This window comes from Parus major, chromosome 25LG1 (genome assembly GCF_001522545.3).
Source record: "Parus major isolate Abel chromosome 25LG1, Parus_major1.1, whole genome shotgun sequence".
NCBI classification, from domain to species: domain Eukaryota; kingdom Metazoa; phylum Chordata; class Aves; order Passeriformes; family Paridae; genus Parus; species Parus major.
Genome location: NC_031793.1, coordinates 184346 through 200925, shown reverse-complemented (window position 1 = coordinate 200925; position 16580 = coordinate 184346). Strand labels below are relative to the sequence as shown.

Genomic DNA, 16580 nt, shown 5'->3' with positions numbered 1-16580 from the left:
TCCGTGCCCGGTGTTTCCCCCGTGTCTATCCTGCCCGTGCCCGGTGGATCCCCCGTGTCCAGCCTGTCCGTGCCCGGTGGGTCCCGGCTCGGTCCGGTGGCCCTGAACCTGCAGCGCCCCCTGGCGGGCGCGGTTCACCACGACGCTCGCGTCGCGCACCGGCACCGCCGGACGGGACCGGCACCGGCACCGGGACCGGGACCGCGACTGGAGTGAGACCGGAGCGGGAGGGGGATTAAGACTGGACCTCTACTGGAGTGAGACCGGGAGCGGGATTAGGACTGGATTGAGAGCGGAACCGCTACTGGAAAGAAACTGGGACCGGAACCGGGAGCCGACTGCAGTAATGCAGAGCGGGAGTGAGACCGATACCGGAGCGAAACCGGAGCGGGAGAGGGACTAGTTGAGGCAGCAGGAGACGGAGCAGAAGCGGAGCGGGACCGCAGCGGGAATGGAATCGGGAACGGTACTGGACCGGGACAGGAGAAAGAGCAGAAGGACCGGAACACGAGCGGGAACCGCGGTCGCCCCTCGCAGCTTGGGAACGCGGGAGGAGGCGCTCGGTACCAAGCGGTGATTTCACCTGTCCCGGTACTCCCGGGGAGAGCCAGCTGCGCAGGCACCGGCTCCGATCCCGGCCCCAACACCGGAGGGCAACCTTGCGTTGCCCTTTTAAGAGGGGCCCGGTGCCGCCGCGCCCATTGTCGCCGCCGCCGCCGCGGGGCGGGGGGGCCGGGCCGGTGCCGGGGCCGCGCTCCGGGGCGGGCGGGGTGGGGGCACATTCCGCCGCGTTGCCGGGACAGCCGTCGCCGTGGTGACCGGTCCCTGCCGCCGAGCCGCGGTGCACGCCGCGCAGTTCCCACGGAGCGGCCCGGGCGGCGGCGGCGGCTCCACTCCCTCCGGGGCGGCGGGAGGGCCGGGATGCGGTGCAGTGTTGTGCTCTCGCCCACCAATATTGCACTCGTCCCGGCCTCCCGCCGCCGCGGCCTGCGCCGGGGGGACCGGCCGGGCGCTGACCCAACCCCGCGACCACCGGGAGGACGGCGCGGGACGGAGCCGAGAGCACGGGGAGGGGAACCCACGGTCCTCTCGGGCCAGCGGGAACCCCCAGGGACCGGGCGCGCAGGCTAGAAAACACTCAAAACTTTATGGCCAGGCGTGGGGCAAGGACCGGAGCGCCCGGGGCAGGCGTGGGGGGAGCCCCGGCACTGCGGGGCCCCGGTACTGGCAGTGCAAAGTCCGCGGGGGGCCGGGAACGGGGCCCGGCCGGGAGGAGCGGCGGGGCCCGGAGCGCCCCCGGGTGCCGCTGGCGGCGGGAGCCCGGAGCGCCACCGGTGCCGCCGGCAGGGGAGGCCCGTGCCGGGCGCGGTCACTCGCGTCCCTCCAACAGGAACCGGCGGAAGGGCTCGAAGTCGGCAGGGATGGTGTCTGTGGGGAGCAGCGCGGGGGGCGTCAGGAGCCGGCCACGGGAGAGAGCCCCGATAAAGCCCCCGGCCCAGGACTGACCCCACCGCAGGGGCGAGGGAGGGAATGCTCGGCCGGCCGCCGGGCCGGTGCGGGGGTCCCGGGGGGCCCTGCTCACCGTTGCAGCGGTACTGCAGGTTGGACCAGATGATGTTCTCCTGGGAGAAGCAGAAGACCCCCAGCCGGCCCCCGCGCATCGTGGTGTCGATGATCACACCGGAGTCGGCCACCAGCTGAGGGCCCTCGTACAGACGGACCCTGCGGGGGAACGGGGCCCAAGCAGTCAGCGGGCCCTCACCGGGACCCCACCGGGGCCAGCTCCGGGATTCCACCGGGACCCCGACCGGGGCAGACATCGGGATCCCACTGAGACGCCATCGGGACCAGCACCTGCATCCCACTGGGACCCCTCCACGACCAGCACCGGGCCGCGGGTATCCCGACCCGGGGACGGTGGCACCGGGCTAGAGCCGGGGCATCCTGCGGGGGGCTGGGCCGGGGCACCGGACCGGCTGGATCCTCGGGCCGGGGCCCCCCGCCGTGGCCGGGCTGAAGCCCCCCGAGCCGCCCCCGGCCCGGCCCCGCCGCCTTTGTCGGGCGCTTTGCATGTGAAAGGCGCCGGCGGGGTCGCCATGGCGACGGGACAATGGCCCCGGGGGCCCGGGGGGCGGAGGGCTCGGCGGCGGAGCCCCCCCGCCGCGGCCGCCCCGGCGGGAGCCTTAAAGGAGAAACGCGGCTGCGGCCCCACCGGGCAGAACCCCTCCCCAAAGCCGACATCCCCCCACCACGGTGATCTCACGGGGCTGGATGCTCCCCTATGGCCAGTATCCCAACACTGGGGTGGTCCCACAGGGCTTGATCCCCCCCATGCCGGCATCCCCTCACTAGGGTGGTCCCAAGACATACAACGCCTCCTCATGCACATCTTCCTACCCCTGAGGTGGTTCTGCAGGGCAGGACCCTTACTCATGGTTATCATCATCTTTGCTCTAGGGTTGGTTTCTCACCAGTGACCCACTGGTGTGGTCCCACTGGGGCTGGACCCCAGCCTGCACCGTGGTGAGTGCAGCCCCCACCCCAGCGGCCCCCATGCCCCCCCTGCTTACCTGATGTAGCCCACCTGGGGCCTGTGTGCCAGCTGCCAGCGGTAGGACGTCTTGTCCCTCCAGCCGACGTTCCGGGGGTCCTTCCAGAGCAGGCGGACGTGGTCGGGCGTGTGGCCCGTGTGCCACAGCGCATTGCGCAGGTGCTCCCCGGGGCCCGTCGACGATTTCACTGCCTGCAGGTGCATGGGGGCTTCAGGGGGAACCTGAACGGGGGGGGGGGGGGGGCCCTGACCCCGCCCGTGGGTGGGGCCATCACCCACCTTGAGTTGCAGCCCTGGCTCAGCCACAGCACGGAAGGGGGTGGCCTGCCAGTACGTCTGCTCTGTCTGCTTCCACATCACCACGTAGAAGCTGGCGCTGTCCTGGTAGCTGAAGATGAAGCCGGCGTAGTCATCGTCGGTGATGGTGTTGACATGGAAGGTGCCCTCAAAGTCCACCCCGTTGAAGGCCGTGTAACCTACAGGCAGGAAACGCTGCGGGGAGCCCCCTCTCCCCTCGAGACCCCCACCCTTCTCCCCTCTGTGGGGTAAAGAACTGACCCTCACTCCCCTGCACACTGAGAGTAGGGAGGCTGCCCCCAGAGCCTGGGGCTGTGTGAAAGTATCTTACCCACAGCCAAACCCGGGTCACTGTTCATGGTCTGCACGATCTCCATGCCCTGTGGGGGAGAGCTGGGTGAGGGGCACCCCAGCACCCCTGGGAACCTCCTGGTCCCCTCAGCTCCCACTCTGCAGCGCAGCCCCCAGAAACACGGGGCGCAGCACCCACACCTGGTTGAGCACAACCCAGTTGGGGTCGATCTGGGCGTCCCCCTCGGGGTCAAGGATGACAGTCTGGTAGGCACGGAAGTCGGTCAGCGTCACCTCGGCACTCTCGGGGCACACGTCCAGCTGGTCCACCACCGTGTCATTGTCAAAGTCCTCCTCACAGACATCACCCACACCGTTCCCTGGGGACAAGTGCCCAGTCAAGGCTGGGCTGAGCCCACACAGGTCCACCTCCCCCTGCCCACCCCATGCTCACCGTCCGAGTCCTTCTGGTTGGGATTGGGAATGAGGCGGCAGTTGTCTGGGCCGGGTGCCACATAGTCTGGGATGCCATCATTGTCATCATCGTTGTCACAGTCATCCCCCAGCCCATCGTTGTCTGAGTCCAGCTGGGAGCTGTTGGGGATCTCAGCGCAGTTGTCCTTGGTGTCCTGATGCCCGTCCCCATCACTGGGAGCAAGAACAAGGTCAGAGAAATGACAAAACTGGGGATGTGGAACCAGCTCCCCAAAGACCCCATTGTCCCCCCTGACAGGTCCCTGACCCAGGAGCCCAGTTCTGCCCCCAGGTACACAATGGGGAGGTCACCCCACTGCAGTGCTGTCCACACCTGTCCTCGTTGGTGTCACAGATGTCTCCTACCAGGTCACTGTCCATATCTGTCTGGAGGAGAGCGGAGCCCTAGTTCAGTGGACATCCTCGGGCGAGGGGGAGGACCCCCTGCTCCCTGCTGGGCCAGGCCCCACTCGTCCCAGGCCCCCTGGCCCAGCCTGGCCCCAGCCATACCTGAGTGGGGTTGCTCATTTCAGGGCAACTGTCACAGGCATCCCCAACACCATCCTCATCCCGATCAGTTTGCAGAGGGTTGGGCACCTTAGGGCAGTTATCCAGCATGTTGGGTATCCCTGCAAGGACAGCGCTGGGTGGATACCTCCCCCACCCTGGTGGAACAGCCCCCCTGGCACAGCCAGGTCAACCCAACAGCAGCTCACCATCCCCATCAATGTCATTGTCACAAGCATCCCCCTCGCCATTGCTGTCCGTGTCCCGCTGGTCATTGTTGGGCACATTGGGGCAGTTGTCACAGGCGTCCCCAAAGGAGTCAGTGTCCGAGTTCTGTTGGTCCTTGTTGGGGAAGAGCCTGCAGTTGTCCTGTGGAGAAGAGGATGGGGATGTTGGCACTGCAATGGTGGGCAGACAAGAGGCCATAGTCCCACAGTGGTCAGGGCAGAAAGACGTCTCCAGCACGCTGAGACCATTTCCAAGCCCCCAGCCTGCTGCTCCCCAGCAGAAGCATCTTGAGGGACTCAGAACTGAGCCAAAAGGAGAAGCCCTCCTAGAGCCACTGGCACAGCCACCCATCCAGCACAGCCACCTCCACATTCTTGACTCCATCACCATCAGCATCGTCATCACACTGGTCCCCAATTCCATCGTTGTCAGCATCCTCCTGCCCAGAATTGGGCGTCAGACGGCAATTGTCCTGCAGGCACAGCCAGCATTAGGAACAGGGAGGGGATGGGGTCTGGAGCACAGCCCTGCTGTGGATCCCATGCCCTGCACACACCTGCTTGCAGTGCTTGTTGTTGTCAATGCAGGGCAGGGGCTCGTCTGGGTACCCATCCAGGTCTGTGTCTGGCCCACACACGTTGCCGTTGCCAGCCCAGCCCACGTTGCACTGAATAAAGAAGAGATTAGGGGCTGGAAAGGGCCCTGGCAGGACCAATGCTGCCATGCTGTACACCCCACACCCTCCTCCTGTCCCTGTCCCCTGCTCACTGCACAGGAGATCTCCCCATTCCTCTCAAACAGGCAGAAGCCGTTGATGTCGCAGGGGTTGGAGGTGGGAGTGCTGCAGGACCTCTGTGGGACGCACCCGGACGTTTGGTTGCCCGCAAAGCCCGACTTGCAGGGCCCACACTTGTAGGAGCCCTGGGGGAGAGAGGGCAGGGGTGGGATGAGGGGAGCTGAGCGGCCCCAGGAGCCAGGGAGGGAGCGGGACAGCGCTGCTCACCAGTGTGTTGGTGCAGATGGAGTTGGGGTCGCAGCCCCCATTGTTGCCATCGTTGCATTCATCGATATCTGTGCAAACCTGTGAGCAGCATAGGGGGAAATGGTCACCTTGGATCTCTCCCTCTGCCCACTCCTACCCCCAGGAAGCTGTCCTCCTCCACAGGCAGTGCATTGTCCTGCGCTCCAGACATCCCATGGGGACCCAGCCGAGTCCTGTGGCACTGCATTCACCTGTTTGCTGGCCCTGGCATAGTCCACCCCCACGCCAGAGACGGTGTTGCCTCGATAGCCACGGGGACAGGGCTCGCAGCGGAACCCTGGGGCTGTGTTGATGCACTTGGAGCCAGGGAAGCAGGGATTGGCATGGGCACACTGCAACACCGGGAAAGACACAGGCTTCATCCTCGGGCACAGTATCCCACCTCTCGCTTCTCAGGGCGGCTGCTGCCCCAGGCCACCCCGAGGCAGAGCCTTCCCAAGAGGAAGAGTCCTCTGTGGGACTGCTGATCCCCCCAGACCATGCTCACCTCCTCGATGTCAGCACAGTGCGTGCCGTTGCCCTCCAGCCCCGGCGGGCAGGGCCCGCAGCGGTACCCAGGGTACTCGTACGTCTCCATGCAGTCCACACCGCTGAAGCAGGGATTGGGGTTACAGCGGGACCGGTGCTCGTGGAAGCCTGAGGAGAGGAGAGGAGAGGCAGGTGAGGGGTGAGACAAGGTGGGCCTTTGTCCCCCGAGGTGGGAGCCTCGCCTCGCCAGCACTCACCGCAGACCTGGCACTCCATGATGGTGTTGCGGATCAGAGACATCTCCTTCACCTGCAAGGCAGCAGAGCATGGAGCATCAGGAGGGTGGTGGCACTGTGCCCTAGAAAAATCCAGCCCAGGGAGTGTCAGTAACCCTCAGTCCCACCTGGTCTCTAATGTCTTCCCGCAGCTCGGTGAGGACTCGGTTGAAGAGGGTCAGCTGTGTGACCAGTGCTTTGGTCTGCTCACCTGCCAGCAGCAGAAAGGAAAGGTCAATCCCAGGACAGACAAAGCCTCCCAGGGCTGTGGGCTGGGACTGCTCTGCCCTTTGGCACTGAGCTGGGAGGATGAGGCACCAGACAGCTGGGTCACACAGGGCCCCTTCTCCCTTAGCACACCCCACACCGTCTAATCCCACATGGGGCACTGGGACAGGCTGTGCAGGGATTTCTGCCTCCATGGAGCCCCAAATGCCTCATGCCAGGCAACGTGGGAAGCAGAGCAGGGACTTACCCAGGATGGAGGCCAGCACACTCGTCACTGCAAGGAGAAAGATGAGACATTACCAAATGCTGCTGTCACACCCCAGCAGTGTCACCTCACATGGTCACTCCTGGTCAGCACACATGCAGCAGTGTAGCTCCCACTTGTGTGGGGGGACACTGGGCCAGGAGGGACAGGAACATCCCTCTGTGCTGTCACTTGTGCCACAGTCCACACAGGTGACCCCAAAAGCCCCCCAGGCCATTACCTGCACTGTGAATGGACTCATCTCCTTGGAAAGGGCACTCACTCAGGGCCCCCACACGGCTCATGGACCCTCCCAGGATCAGCTTCATCGACTCTACAAACCCCTGACATGCGTGGGGAGTGGCAGTCAGCATGGGGGGCTCTGCCCAACCCCAAGGGTGCCTTGGCTGGGGGCCTCAATCCCCCTGGCACTCACCTGCATCCTCTGGTAGGCCTTCAGCCCCGTGCGCACCTCGATGGACTCCACCTCGGCCAGGGGGATCTCAGACAGCTCAGGCAGCCCCACGCTGGAGTCCATCTGCTTGCAGTCGACGTAGAGCTCCACGCTCAGCGTGTCCCTGCGCAGCCCGCTCAGGCGCACGATGACAGAGTGGCTCTGCCCGTCCGCCACGTGTGCATGCTGCAGGTTGACCGAGTGCACCTTGTTGTCCTCCCGCAGGTACCGCACCAGAACTGCAGAGGAGCGGGAAAGGGCCATCAGCTCCCCCCCAGCACCCTGGGACCGGTGTGGGCCCTTTGCTCTTCCCTGCAGGAACTTGGTCCCGTTTGTCTCGGAGCACCGGGGCAAGAACAGGGCCAGTCCTTCCCCTCGCAGAGGGCACCCACCTACCTTTGTTGATCTTCCCCACGACAGAGACCTCCAGCCATCGGGTGTTGTCCTTCTTGGAGTAGAGGCCGAAGAGGGTCCCCCCCTGCTTGGGGGGCAGGCGGAAGGTGGAGAGGAGGTACACGTCGTTGACAGTCAGAAGCTCCATGCGGATCTTGTGGGCCACGCTGGCCATCTGCCGAGCCTCGCTCACCAGCAGCAGATCGATGACTGCGAGACACAAGCACCGGGGTCGCCTCCGCACCGGCAGCCGCAGCTCCGGCCGGTCACTACGGGGATGCTCGGTGCGGTCAGAGCGGCCGTGCAGTGGGGGTGTCCCTGGACCGCCGGGCTCTGGGGGAAGCAGGGAAGCCCCGGGGGCTCCGGGGCCGCCCCCGCGCGGTGGCGCTCCAGGACCGGCCGCGCCGCCGAGCGGGACCCGCGGAGCCCCCGCACCGGTGGGACCGGCAGAGTCCCGGCCTGGAGCCCGCCCCGCTGTTGGGGCTTCCCTGCATCCTGCCCCGCGGAGACCCCCGCGGGCCAGCCCCAACAAGGGGCAACCAGACCGGGAGATCCCGGAGGGACGGTCGGGCCCCCGGTACGCGCTCGGGGCGCTTAGGGGGCAGCGCGGACAACTCGGTCCCGCTGCCGCACGGTGCCCTCCTGTTCCGTGCAGACGCACCGGGCAGACCGAGAGGGGCTCCGGTGCCGGGGTCAGCCCCGCCGTGGCACTCCCCCACGGCCCCGAGCCAGCATCGGAACCGGCGGCCACCCCTCGCCCCGGGGTGAACGTTCCAGCGTCCCCGCTGCCTGCAGCCCAGCTCCCCCGGGGCGAGCAGAGCCGCTGTCAGCGGCCGTGGGACGGGGTCCGCCGACCCCCGACTGCCGCCCGTCCCGCCGCCCCTTCGGGGCCGCCCCACCGCCGCCCCGAGCCCCTCCAGTACCTTGCAGCCCCTGACGCGCCGCGGCGGCGGCGCCCAGCAGGAGCAGCGCCAGGAGCGCGGGGCTCCCCGGTGCCCCCATGGTGCCGCCGGTGCCGCCGGTGCGGAGCGGAGCGCGGCGGGGCGGGGTGGCGCACGGGGGAGGGGCCGGCGGGGCCGGCGAGGAGGAAACAAAGAGCCGTCAATCACCGGGCGCATCCCGGGGACACCGGCGGGCGACCGGTGGCCGCTCTGGTCCCGGAGGGGGGTACGGTGCCGGCGCGGCGCACTGGGCCGGGGGCTACGGGGACCCCCCCCGGCACTGCCGGTCCCGGGGCAGCCCCCGCTCACAGTGCCGGTTCACCGGGAGGTCAGGCGGGCGCGTGCCCGGGAGCATCCCGGCCCGGGAGAGCCGGACCGGCCGCGGGGCCGCTTGTGCGGGGGTGCCCCTGGCCTCGGAACCCCCGGGCCGGCAGAGCCCCGGGGTCGGTCCGTACCGCTGGGGTGTGCTCGGGCCGCTGAGCCGCTCCCGCGGAGCTCCGGCCAAGGTGGGCGGGCGGCCCGCGGTGTCCCGGCCGTGTTTACAGCTGTTTCCCCCGGTGCTATAACAACGGGCCGAGTCCGGCCCCGGGGCTGCCCCAGCCCCGCGCCCCCGGTGCGGCTCCGCGCCAGCGATCCCGCGTAACGGGGGGGTGCGGGCGGTGGACGGGGGTGGTCCCGAGCCGCACACCAGGCGTTTTCCCCCCGCCGCTGCCAGCGGGCTCCCGGCCCGACTGCTGCCCATGGAGACGTGCGGGGCGTGCGGGGCCGAGCAGGGTGAGAATGTGGAGCTGGGCTGAGCGGTGCGGGCCCATGCGGGGAGATGCGGGGCACAGCGGGACTGGGCGGTGCGGGAGCAAGAAGCGTGAGCCGTGTGGAGCTGAGCTGAGCTGAGCCGTGCGAGGCAAAGTGGGGCCATGCGGGGCTAAGCAGGACTGAGCAGTGTGGAGCTGAGCGGTGCGGGCACAGCAGGGTGGAGCTAAGCTAAGCTGTGCGGGGCGATGCAGAGAGATGCGGGCACAGCAGGGTGAGCAGTGCGGGGCTGAGCAGGGTGAGCAGTGCGGGGCTGAGCAGGGTGAGCAGTGTGGAGCTGAGCTGAGCCGTGCGGGGATGAGCAGAGAGAGCAGTGCGGGGCTGAGCTGAGCCGTGCGGGGATGAGCAGAGAGAGCAGTGCGGGGCTGAGCTGAGCCGTGCGGGGATGAGCAGAGTGAGCAGTGCGGGGCTGAGCTGAGCCGTGCGGGGATGAGCAAGGTGAGTGGTGCGGGGCTGAGCTGAGCAGTGCGGAGCCGAGCATGGTGAGTGGTGCGGGGCTGAGCTGAGCAGTGCGGAGCCGAGCAGGGTGAGTGGTGTGGGGCTGAGCTGGGCGGTGCGGGGCTGAGCAGGGTGAGCAGTGTGGAGCTGAGCGGTGCGGGGCAGGGTGAGTGGTGCGGGGCTGAGCTGAGCAGTGCGGAGCCGAGCAGGGTGAGTGGTGCGGGGCTGAGCTGGGCGGTGCGGGGCTGAGCAGGGTGAGCAGAGTGGAGCTGAGCTGAGCAGTGTGGAGCCGAGCATGGTGAGTGGTGCGGGGCTGAGCTGAGCGGTGCGGACACAGCAGGGTGAGCGGTGCGGACACAGCAGGGTGAGCGGTGCGGACACAACAGGCTGAGCGGTGCGGGGCTCTGCGGGTCCTGCCCCAAAGGCCCCTGCAGACACCACCGTTCCCGTGCCCGGACTCTGCCCGGCCCCGCTCCATCGCGGAGCCCCCGCTCGGTGCCGCCCCGCGGCGGGGGCGGGCGGGGCCGCCCGTCCGGTTCCGGGTCGGCGGAAGATGGCGGCGCCCATGGAGCTGTTCTGCTGGGCCGGGGGCTGGGGGCTGCCCTCGGTGGATCCTGACTGCCTGGCTGTGCTGGTGAGCGGTGGGCTCGGGGCGGCGGGGCCGCTGCGGGCTGGGCCGGGGTCCCGCGGGCAGACCCCGCTCTATCCCTCCCTCCCTCCGTCCCGCAGACCTACGCGCGGTTCACGGGGGCGCCGCTGAAGGTGCACCGGGTCACCAGCCCCTGGAGGAGCCCCTCCGGTAAGGGCCCCGCCGAGGATCCCGGCACCGCCGGTACCCCCCACCCCATCGCAACGTGATCCCGTTGTCCCCACTCCCCATCAGTGCAGCCTCCACACATTTACACCCCGCACCCCATCACAGCCTCCTCCCACCCCATCTTTTCTCTCACGTCCTGTGGCCCCCCTGGACTCCCTGCCCGTCTTAGCCCACTTCATCCCTCTTGCCCTATGGCCTCTTCTCCACACCCTGCACCCCCTGTCCCATTACCACCATTACTGTCTTATTGCACCCATCACACCCTCCCACCCTCATCTCCTGTGCCCCTGACTGCCCCCTCCCACTCTCTCATTTTATTGTACCCCCTTGTCCTGTGTCCCCCCGGCCACGGCACTCCCCTGTATCCCGTCACACCCCAACATCTCATCGCCATCCCTGTCCCATCACACCCCCTCTTGTCCTATTGCACCCCCTCATGCCATTGTGACTCGTGTCCCATTGAACACTCTCATCACACCCCCCACCTCATTTCACCCCCCCTTTTTTCTGTGCCCCCCCTGTATTACTGCATTCTTACACCCCATTGCACCCCAAGTCCATCACCCAGCCCCACTCCCCACCACAACCCCCTTGTCCCAGCACATTTCCCATCACAGTTTCTACCCTCTCCCCTGTAGCGCTCTGTCCCCATCTTATTTTACACCCCTGTCACTGCCTCGTGCCCCTCACCCAGCCATGGGGGTCCACCCCCCATTCCAGCCCCCTGCTCCCCTCACCTGCTCAGGGTGGCCCCGGGCACAGCGACTGCAGCCCCCTCCCCCTGCCCGCAGGGCACCTGCCCGCGCTGAGGACACAGGACGAGGGCACCATCTCCAAACCTCAGCAGATCATAACACACCTCAGGAAACAGGTACAGAGGGGCTTGGGGCACCCCCTGGCCCGGGCTGTGGGGTACTGGAGCCCCTCAGGGAGGAGGGAACTCTGTTGTGTCACCCATGGGCAGGATTTGGCGCATCCTGCAGAATCAAACCGGGCGTTTTCTCCACAGAAGTACAACGCTGACTATGACCTGTCGGCCACGCAGAGCGCGGACACGCTGGCCTTCGTGTCCCTGCTGGAGGAGAAGCTGCTGCCAGTGCTGGTGAGGCTCTGGGGGGCTGCAGAGAAGGGGGGCTCGCCGAGGATGGGGTGGGCTCGGGTGTGTGCCCAGCTGACAGCAGAGCCAGAGAGCGCTGCCAGCAGCAACTTCCCGGGAGCCTGGCATGCAGGGATGGGGTTTAGGGGTGGCAGCAGTGGGTTTTGCAGCCCGGGCTGGGGTCTGCCCTTGACCCCAATGCTCCTGCAGCCCCTCGTGGTCTCCAGGGTGGCTGTGCTGGGCAGGGGCTGCAGCCCCACCGTGGCCAGGTTTGTGCATTGTTCTCCACCACAGATCCACACCTTCTGGGTGGACGCCAAGAACTACGTGGAGCACACACGGAAGTGGTATGCAGAAACCATCCCCTTCCCCCTCAACTTCTTCCTGCCCAACGCCATGCACAAGCGGCACCTGGAGCGGCTGCAGCTGATGTGGGGGGACGACTACATGGAGGATGAGGAGAAGCTGGAGAAGGAGGTGAGGGATGGTGTCTGGGCACAGTGGCCAGGGGATCCCTATGAGGCCAAAATCCAAACTGGGGTCTGGGCTCCCCGCTCCTGCTCCACTGAGTACTTTGGGGGTACCTGGGCAGGTGCCAACGCTCTGTCTTCCTCCTGCAGCTCTACCGGGAAGCTCGGGAATGCCTGACACTCCTCTCCCAGCGCCTCGGCTCCCAGAAGTTTTTCTTTGGAGACTCGTAGGTGGCCAAAGAGGGGGATGGGAAAGGGGTCTGAGAGCCCCCTGCACCCCAGCAGGGCAGGGATAATCTGCAGGGGAGCTGCAGCCCCTGTGCATTGCTTTGGGGGTGGAACAGGCTTGCAGGGGACAGGGCACCCTCCCAGGCTGGGATAGCCACATGCCATCCCAAGGGATTCTGGGACTGGGGGTGGCTGGTGGGTCTGGCTGGCTTTGGGTGGGGACAGTGGCCCAGGCACAGCTCTCTGTGTCCCAGGCCGGCCTCCCTCGACGCCTTAGTCTTCAGCCGCCTGGCGCCGCTCCTGAAGGCGAAGCTGCCCAACGGGAAGCTGCAGCAGCACCTGAAGTCCCTGCAGAACCTGTGCAACTACTGCACCTCCATCCTCAGCCTCTACTTCCCCTGGGACAGAGGTGAGAGCCATCCCCCACCTCACCCTTCGGGCTTGGGGTGACCTGTCCCCCCAGCTGGTGCTCGGTCTCAGGGTGACCCTTCCCACCCACATCCCTGCTCTGCCCCTGCAGGTGATCCCCTGACCGGCGCCCCTCGGGCTGCAGGCACAGATGGCAGTGAAGCAGAGGAGGACCCCCACAAACGGCGCAAGCAGCTGCTGTCGGTGCTGGTGGGGCTGGCGGCCATGCTGGGCTACGCCTTCCTGAGCGGCATCGTCTCCATCCAGCGCGGCAGCGTGGGGCCGGCCGGCCGGCAGCCCGTCACCCTGGAGGAGGAGGAAGAGGAGGAGGAGGAGTGAGGATGTGTGACTGTTCCTCCCCAGCCCCTGGAACTGACTGTTTTTACACTGGGAGCCTGGCAGCATCACTGCAGGTGCTCCGCTCTGTGTCTCACCAGGAAGCACAGCCTTCTCCATGGGAGCATCCCTGCCATGCCAATAAACCTCCCTCTCTCTGCCTGCACCCTCTCGTACTCCCAGCACCCTCAAAGCCCTTCCCAGTTTCCCCAGCTGCCCAGGCTGGAGTGTTGCAGCAGGCACAGTGTGTCCTGCCTGTGGCTCTGCCCCTCGCCCCAGACTTGGGTCTTGCTGAGGACTGGGCAGAGCAGGGACCTGAAAGCGTCTGTGGCATCTCGGCAGTGCCCCCTGTGCCTTCTCCAACAGCCCCGGGGCTGAGCCCCACATCTCCCCTTGCATCGTTCTGACGTGGCATCCCTGACAAGCAGTTCTGTAGGGCTGGGACCTCCCCTCCACACCTCTGCCAGCCCGGCTGCCCCGAGCACGGGACACAAAACCAGAGCCAAGGGCAGCTGGGGCTGCTCGTCAGGACACGTCCCCAGCCCAGGAGCACTCCCCGCTGCCAGCGGGACACCCGGAGCCCCGCTCCAGCAGCCGGGATCCCTCCAGCGCTGACATCTGTTTGCATTCCAGCACGCCTGCCAGCGCCGGGGAGCTCCTGCGGCTGGCACAGCTGCATCGCGTGGGCTGCGAGCGGGGTCGGGGGCGGCCACCTGAGCTCCGTCTGCCCCCGCGCTCCCCTGGGCCACCCGGCCCGGGGCTGGTGCCGGTGTTGGCCGCGCCGCCGTTCCCGCCGGTCGCTGCCGGTTTCCGAGCGCACGGATGGAAAGGTGGCGAGGGGCCAGGCCGGCACACAGCCCTCGCTTGTTTGGCCCAGCCAGCGGCATCCCAGCCCTGCTGCTGCGGTGGCTGAACGTCCCCAGGCTGCGCTCCCGGACACGCGCCCCCGCCCCCCGTGCCCCCCACCCGGGCGCAGTGGCCGGGGGCCCCCACGCTGGGCTGGAGCAGAGCCACGGTGCTGGGCCAGCTGCACAGCCTCCCCCATACTGGCCCAGTTCGAGGGGCCCCACTGGGAGGGGGATGAGTCAGTGCAGCCCCCCCCCCCCCAACACGCTCCCCTCTAACGTCACTCAGGAAGTATGTGCCCCATGCTCCCCGTTCCCATTAGCTGGAGGGGCTGATGGCTGCTCCAGCAGCAGAAACCACAGCCGCCTGCTCTGGCCGGGGAGAAGCTGGAGCTGCCGACACCAGAGCTCTGCTCTAAATCCCGGCTGCGTGTCCTGACTGCAGCTGGGCTCTGCTCCCTGTCTGCTTTGGGCTCTTCTTCCCTGCCTGGGGGATGCTGCAGTGGAAGACAGGAGATGCCACCCCTTATGGTGACAGTCCCCTGCATCCCTGCAGGACCGGCCCTGTGGGATGCCCCAGGAACCTGGGCAGAGGAGGGATGGGACCCGTGGGACTCAGGAGGTACCATCAGTCTCAAATCTGCCTCCTCTGGCCGTTGGCAGTCCTGCCCACTGAGCTGGTACCAAGGGGAGGTCAGGGCTTTGGGCAAGTTTGTAGAAAATCTGTTTATTTTATGAAAACATCTAGAAAAGCACAGGCATTGCAGCCCTAGGGTCAAACAGGTCCTCTGGGGCACAGGGGGCTGCAGGAGCTGTGCTTCAGCCCCAGCCCCATTGGAGTCTTCTCTCCAAGCTGCCACCAGCGCTGGCACCTGGTGCTGGCACCTCGCTCCTCTGCTGGCTGTGACCACGCTAGGCTGGCTGCTTCCAGAGGAACGTCTGGATGGAGTCACTGGGAGCCACGGCCTCGAAGAAACCGACGCGTGGGTCGGAGATCCCAAAGGACACGTCCATGGGGGAGCTGTGGGGAAAGTGAGAGGGGATGGGGGCTCAGTGGGGTCAGTGGGGTCTTTGACCAGGGATCAGAACTGAGCCGCTCACCGGTTCAGAACCACCAGGACGATGGCGCCGTCGGGGCGCAGGAAAGCCGAGTGCTCCAAGTCACAGCGGCGGCACTTCTTGGAGACGGCCAGTCCCACACGCTGTGAGCCCTCAGGGATGAACTTGCTGTGGGGACAAGCAGGGTCAGAGTCTGGTACTTAGGATGTGGTACCTGGAGCCAGCAGGCTGTGGCCCCAACACACCTGAAGTGGCCCAGGTGGTAGAACATGGGCTGCTTGTAGAAGACGTCCTTGCTGCTGTCCACAATGACAGGGCTGTCCACATAGTTCTTGCTCCAGTTGGGGCCTCCCTCCATGTCCAGGGCCAGGTTCCAGTCGGTCCAGCCTGTCACGTAGTTGTTGAGGTTCTGTGGGACAGGGGGTGGTACTGAGCCACAGGCAGGCCCAGGGGCTGGCCAGGGTGGCCGGTGTGTCCACAGCTCCCACCAGGCCCTACCGTCAGGATGCTGTGGCTGTACTTGCTCCCACGGTCCCATCCACCCAGCACCACCCTGGGCTCCCAGAAGTAGGAGCCTGTGGAGGCCTCCGTGGAGAGGAGGAAATAGTCTGGGAAGAGGTGGTGGGTGATGGAGAGTGTCAGGTCGATGGGCGCCAGAAAATCCAGGTACCAGTGGATGCCGATGCCGCTGATATAGCTGGCAGCCACAGGGTCCTTGAGAACCTGCCAGGAGAAAAGGGTCACCAGTGCCCAGGGCTGGGAGATCTGCTGTGGGGCCAGGACAGCTGCTGTGGGGACTCACCACCTCTGCCCAGTAGGGCAGCATCACCCTCTGGTCATCCAGGATGATGAGCTGGACATGGCGGTGGGAGCTGTTGGCCAGTGCTGGGCCCAAGTCCTGGGCAATGAAGTCCCGCTGGTGCTCGGGGGAGAAGCCCAGACACTGGAAGGGGTAGAAGACGATCTCACCAGCCGTGGGCTCGTTCCCTGCCGTCACTGCCCAGAAGGTCAGGTTGTACTTGGCGTATTCATCCAGGAACCTGGTGTGGGGTAGACAGTGAACAGCCCCGTTACACCTGTGCACGCCCCAGCTCCAGGTACAGCATCCCCAGCACCCCCTGACCCCCATGGCCCCTCACCTGATGAAGTACTTGGCCCAGGCCCGGTGGTACTTGTCCCCAGGGCTGCCCTTCAGTGTTCCCCTCCCTGTCATAGCTCCATTCGTCTTCATCCAGACCGGCGAGGTCCAGGGGCTGGCATACAGTGACAGCGGCCGCTTGGCCACTGCCTGGGCTGCTTGGAGGATGGGGATCTGAGGAGAAGTGGGATGGGAGAGCTCTCTGGGTCTGTCCCAGTTCTGGCAGTGCAGGCAGCAGAAGCAGGAGCTTCCCAGAGGTGGGAAGGTGCTTCCTTTCCCCATCCCATCCCACCTATGCGTAAGGATAAATCCTCTCCCTCCCCACTGGAAATGCTTCCCTTCCTATTTCATCCCACCCCATCCTATCCCTTCATGTCCCATCCCATCCTTTCTCCCACCCAGGTGGAAGGATGAGTTGTCTCACTCCTAATCAGCAGGAAGGAACTCCCTTTCATCCCCTGTCCATCCCATCCCATCCCATCCCATCCCATCCCATCCCATCCCATCCCATCCCATCCCATCCCATCCCATCCCATCCCATC

The 16580-nt window shown here is 66.4% G+C and overlaps 3 protein-coding genes across 3 annotated transcripts in view; 1 reads left to right on the top strand and 2 right to left on the bottom strand.

Annotated features, from left to right (window-relative positions):
- Positions 1–1128: 1128 nt before the first annotated feature.
- On the bottom strand, positions 1129–8482 carry THBS3 (thrombospondin 3). The gene is made up of 23 exons (XM_015650168.2): positions 8376–8482; positions 7456–7662; positions 7042–7298; positions 6847–6949; positions 6609–6635; positions 6262–6344; positions 6116–6167; positions 5878–6026; positions 5582–5722; positions 5352–5429; positions 5117–5269; positions 4905–5015; positions 4713–4820; positions 4330–4489; positions 4124–4242; positions 3948–4000; positions 3594–3787; positions 3341–3519; positions 3180–3228; positions 2831–3027; positions 2571–2743; positions 1583–1722; positions 1129–1428 (listed from the first exon to the last, which is right to left on the bottom strand). Exons 1-23 carry the CDS (start codon positions 8452–8454, stop codon positions 1370–1372), a joined length of 2871 nt encoding a protein of 956 aa, XP_015505654.1. The 5' UTR covers positions 8455–8482; the 3' UTR covers positions 1129–1369.
- Positions 8483–10152: 1670 nt separating this feature from the next.
- On the top strand, positions 10153–13162 carry MTX1 (metaxin 1). The gene is made up of 8 exons (XM_015650170.3): positions 10153–10275; positions 10371–10440; positions 11250–11329; positions 11468–11560; positions 11849–12031; positions 12175–12251; positions 12507–12661; positions 12773–13162. Exons 1-8 carry the CDS (start codon positions 10195–10197, stop codon positions 12997–12999), a joined length of 966 nt encoding a protein of 321 aa, XP_015505656.1. The 5' UTR covers positions 10153–10194; the 3' UTR covers positions 13000–13162.
- A 1386-nt stretch (positions 13163–14548) lies between these two features.
- The window catches only part of LOC107214536 (lysosomal acid glucosylceramidase-like), a 4539-nt gene continuing 2507 nt past the window's right edge, over positions 14549–16580 (bottom strand). The window contains exons 6-11 of the mRNA XM_015650025.3: positions 16040–16212; positions 15703–15940; positions 15399–15623; positions 15146–15309; positions 14943–15068; positions 14549–14862 (exon numbers count right to left, since the gene is read on the bottom strand). Of these exons, the coding sequence (XP_015505511.1) occupies positions 14754–14862; positions 14943–15068; positions 15146–15309; positions 15399–15623; positions 15703–15940; positions 16040–16212 (1035 nt within the window). The 3' untranslated portion in view covers positions 14549–14753. The remainder of the gene's footprint in view (positions 14863–14942; positions 15069–15145; positions 15310–15398; positions 15624–15702; positions 15941–16039; positions 16213–16580) is intronic.

Excerpts from the sequence above, each read along its gene's own strand:
- THBS3 (XM_015650168.2), bottom strand. The coding sequence starts at position 8,454 with ATGGGGGCACCGGGGAGCCCCGCGCTCCTGGCGCTGCTCCTGCTGGGC. Across the intron at positions 7,299-7,455 it reads CGTGGGGAAGATCAACAAAG|TTCTGGTGCGGTACCTGCGG; the intron begins GTAGGTGGGTGC and ends GCTCCTCTGCAG. Across the intron at positions 6,636-6,846 it reads TGAGTCCATTCACAGTGCAG|TGACGAGTGTGCTGGCCTCC; the intron begins GTAATGGCCTGG and ends TTCTCCTTGCAG.
- MTX1 (XM_015650170.3), top strand. The coding sequence starts at position 10,195 with ATGGCGGCGCCCATGGAGCTGTTCTGCTGGGCCGGGGGCTGGGGGCTG. Across the intron at positions 10,276-10,370 it reads CTGACTGCCTGGCTGTGCTG|ACCTACGCGCGGTTCACGGG; the intron begins GTGAGCGGTGGG and ends TCCGTCCCGCAG. Across the intron at positions 11,561-11,848 it reads AGAAGCTGCTGCCAGTGCTG|ATCCACACCTTCTGGGTGGA; the intron begins GTGAGGCTCTGG and ends TCTCCACCACAG.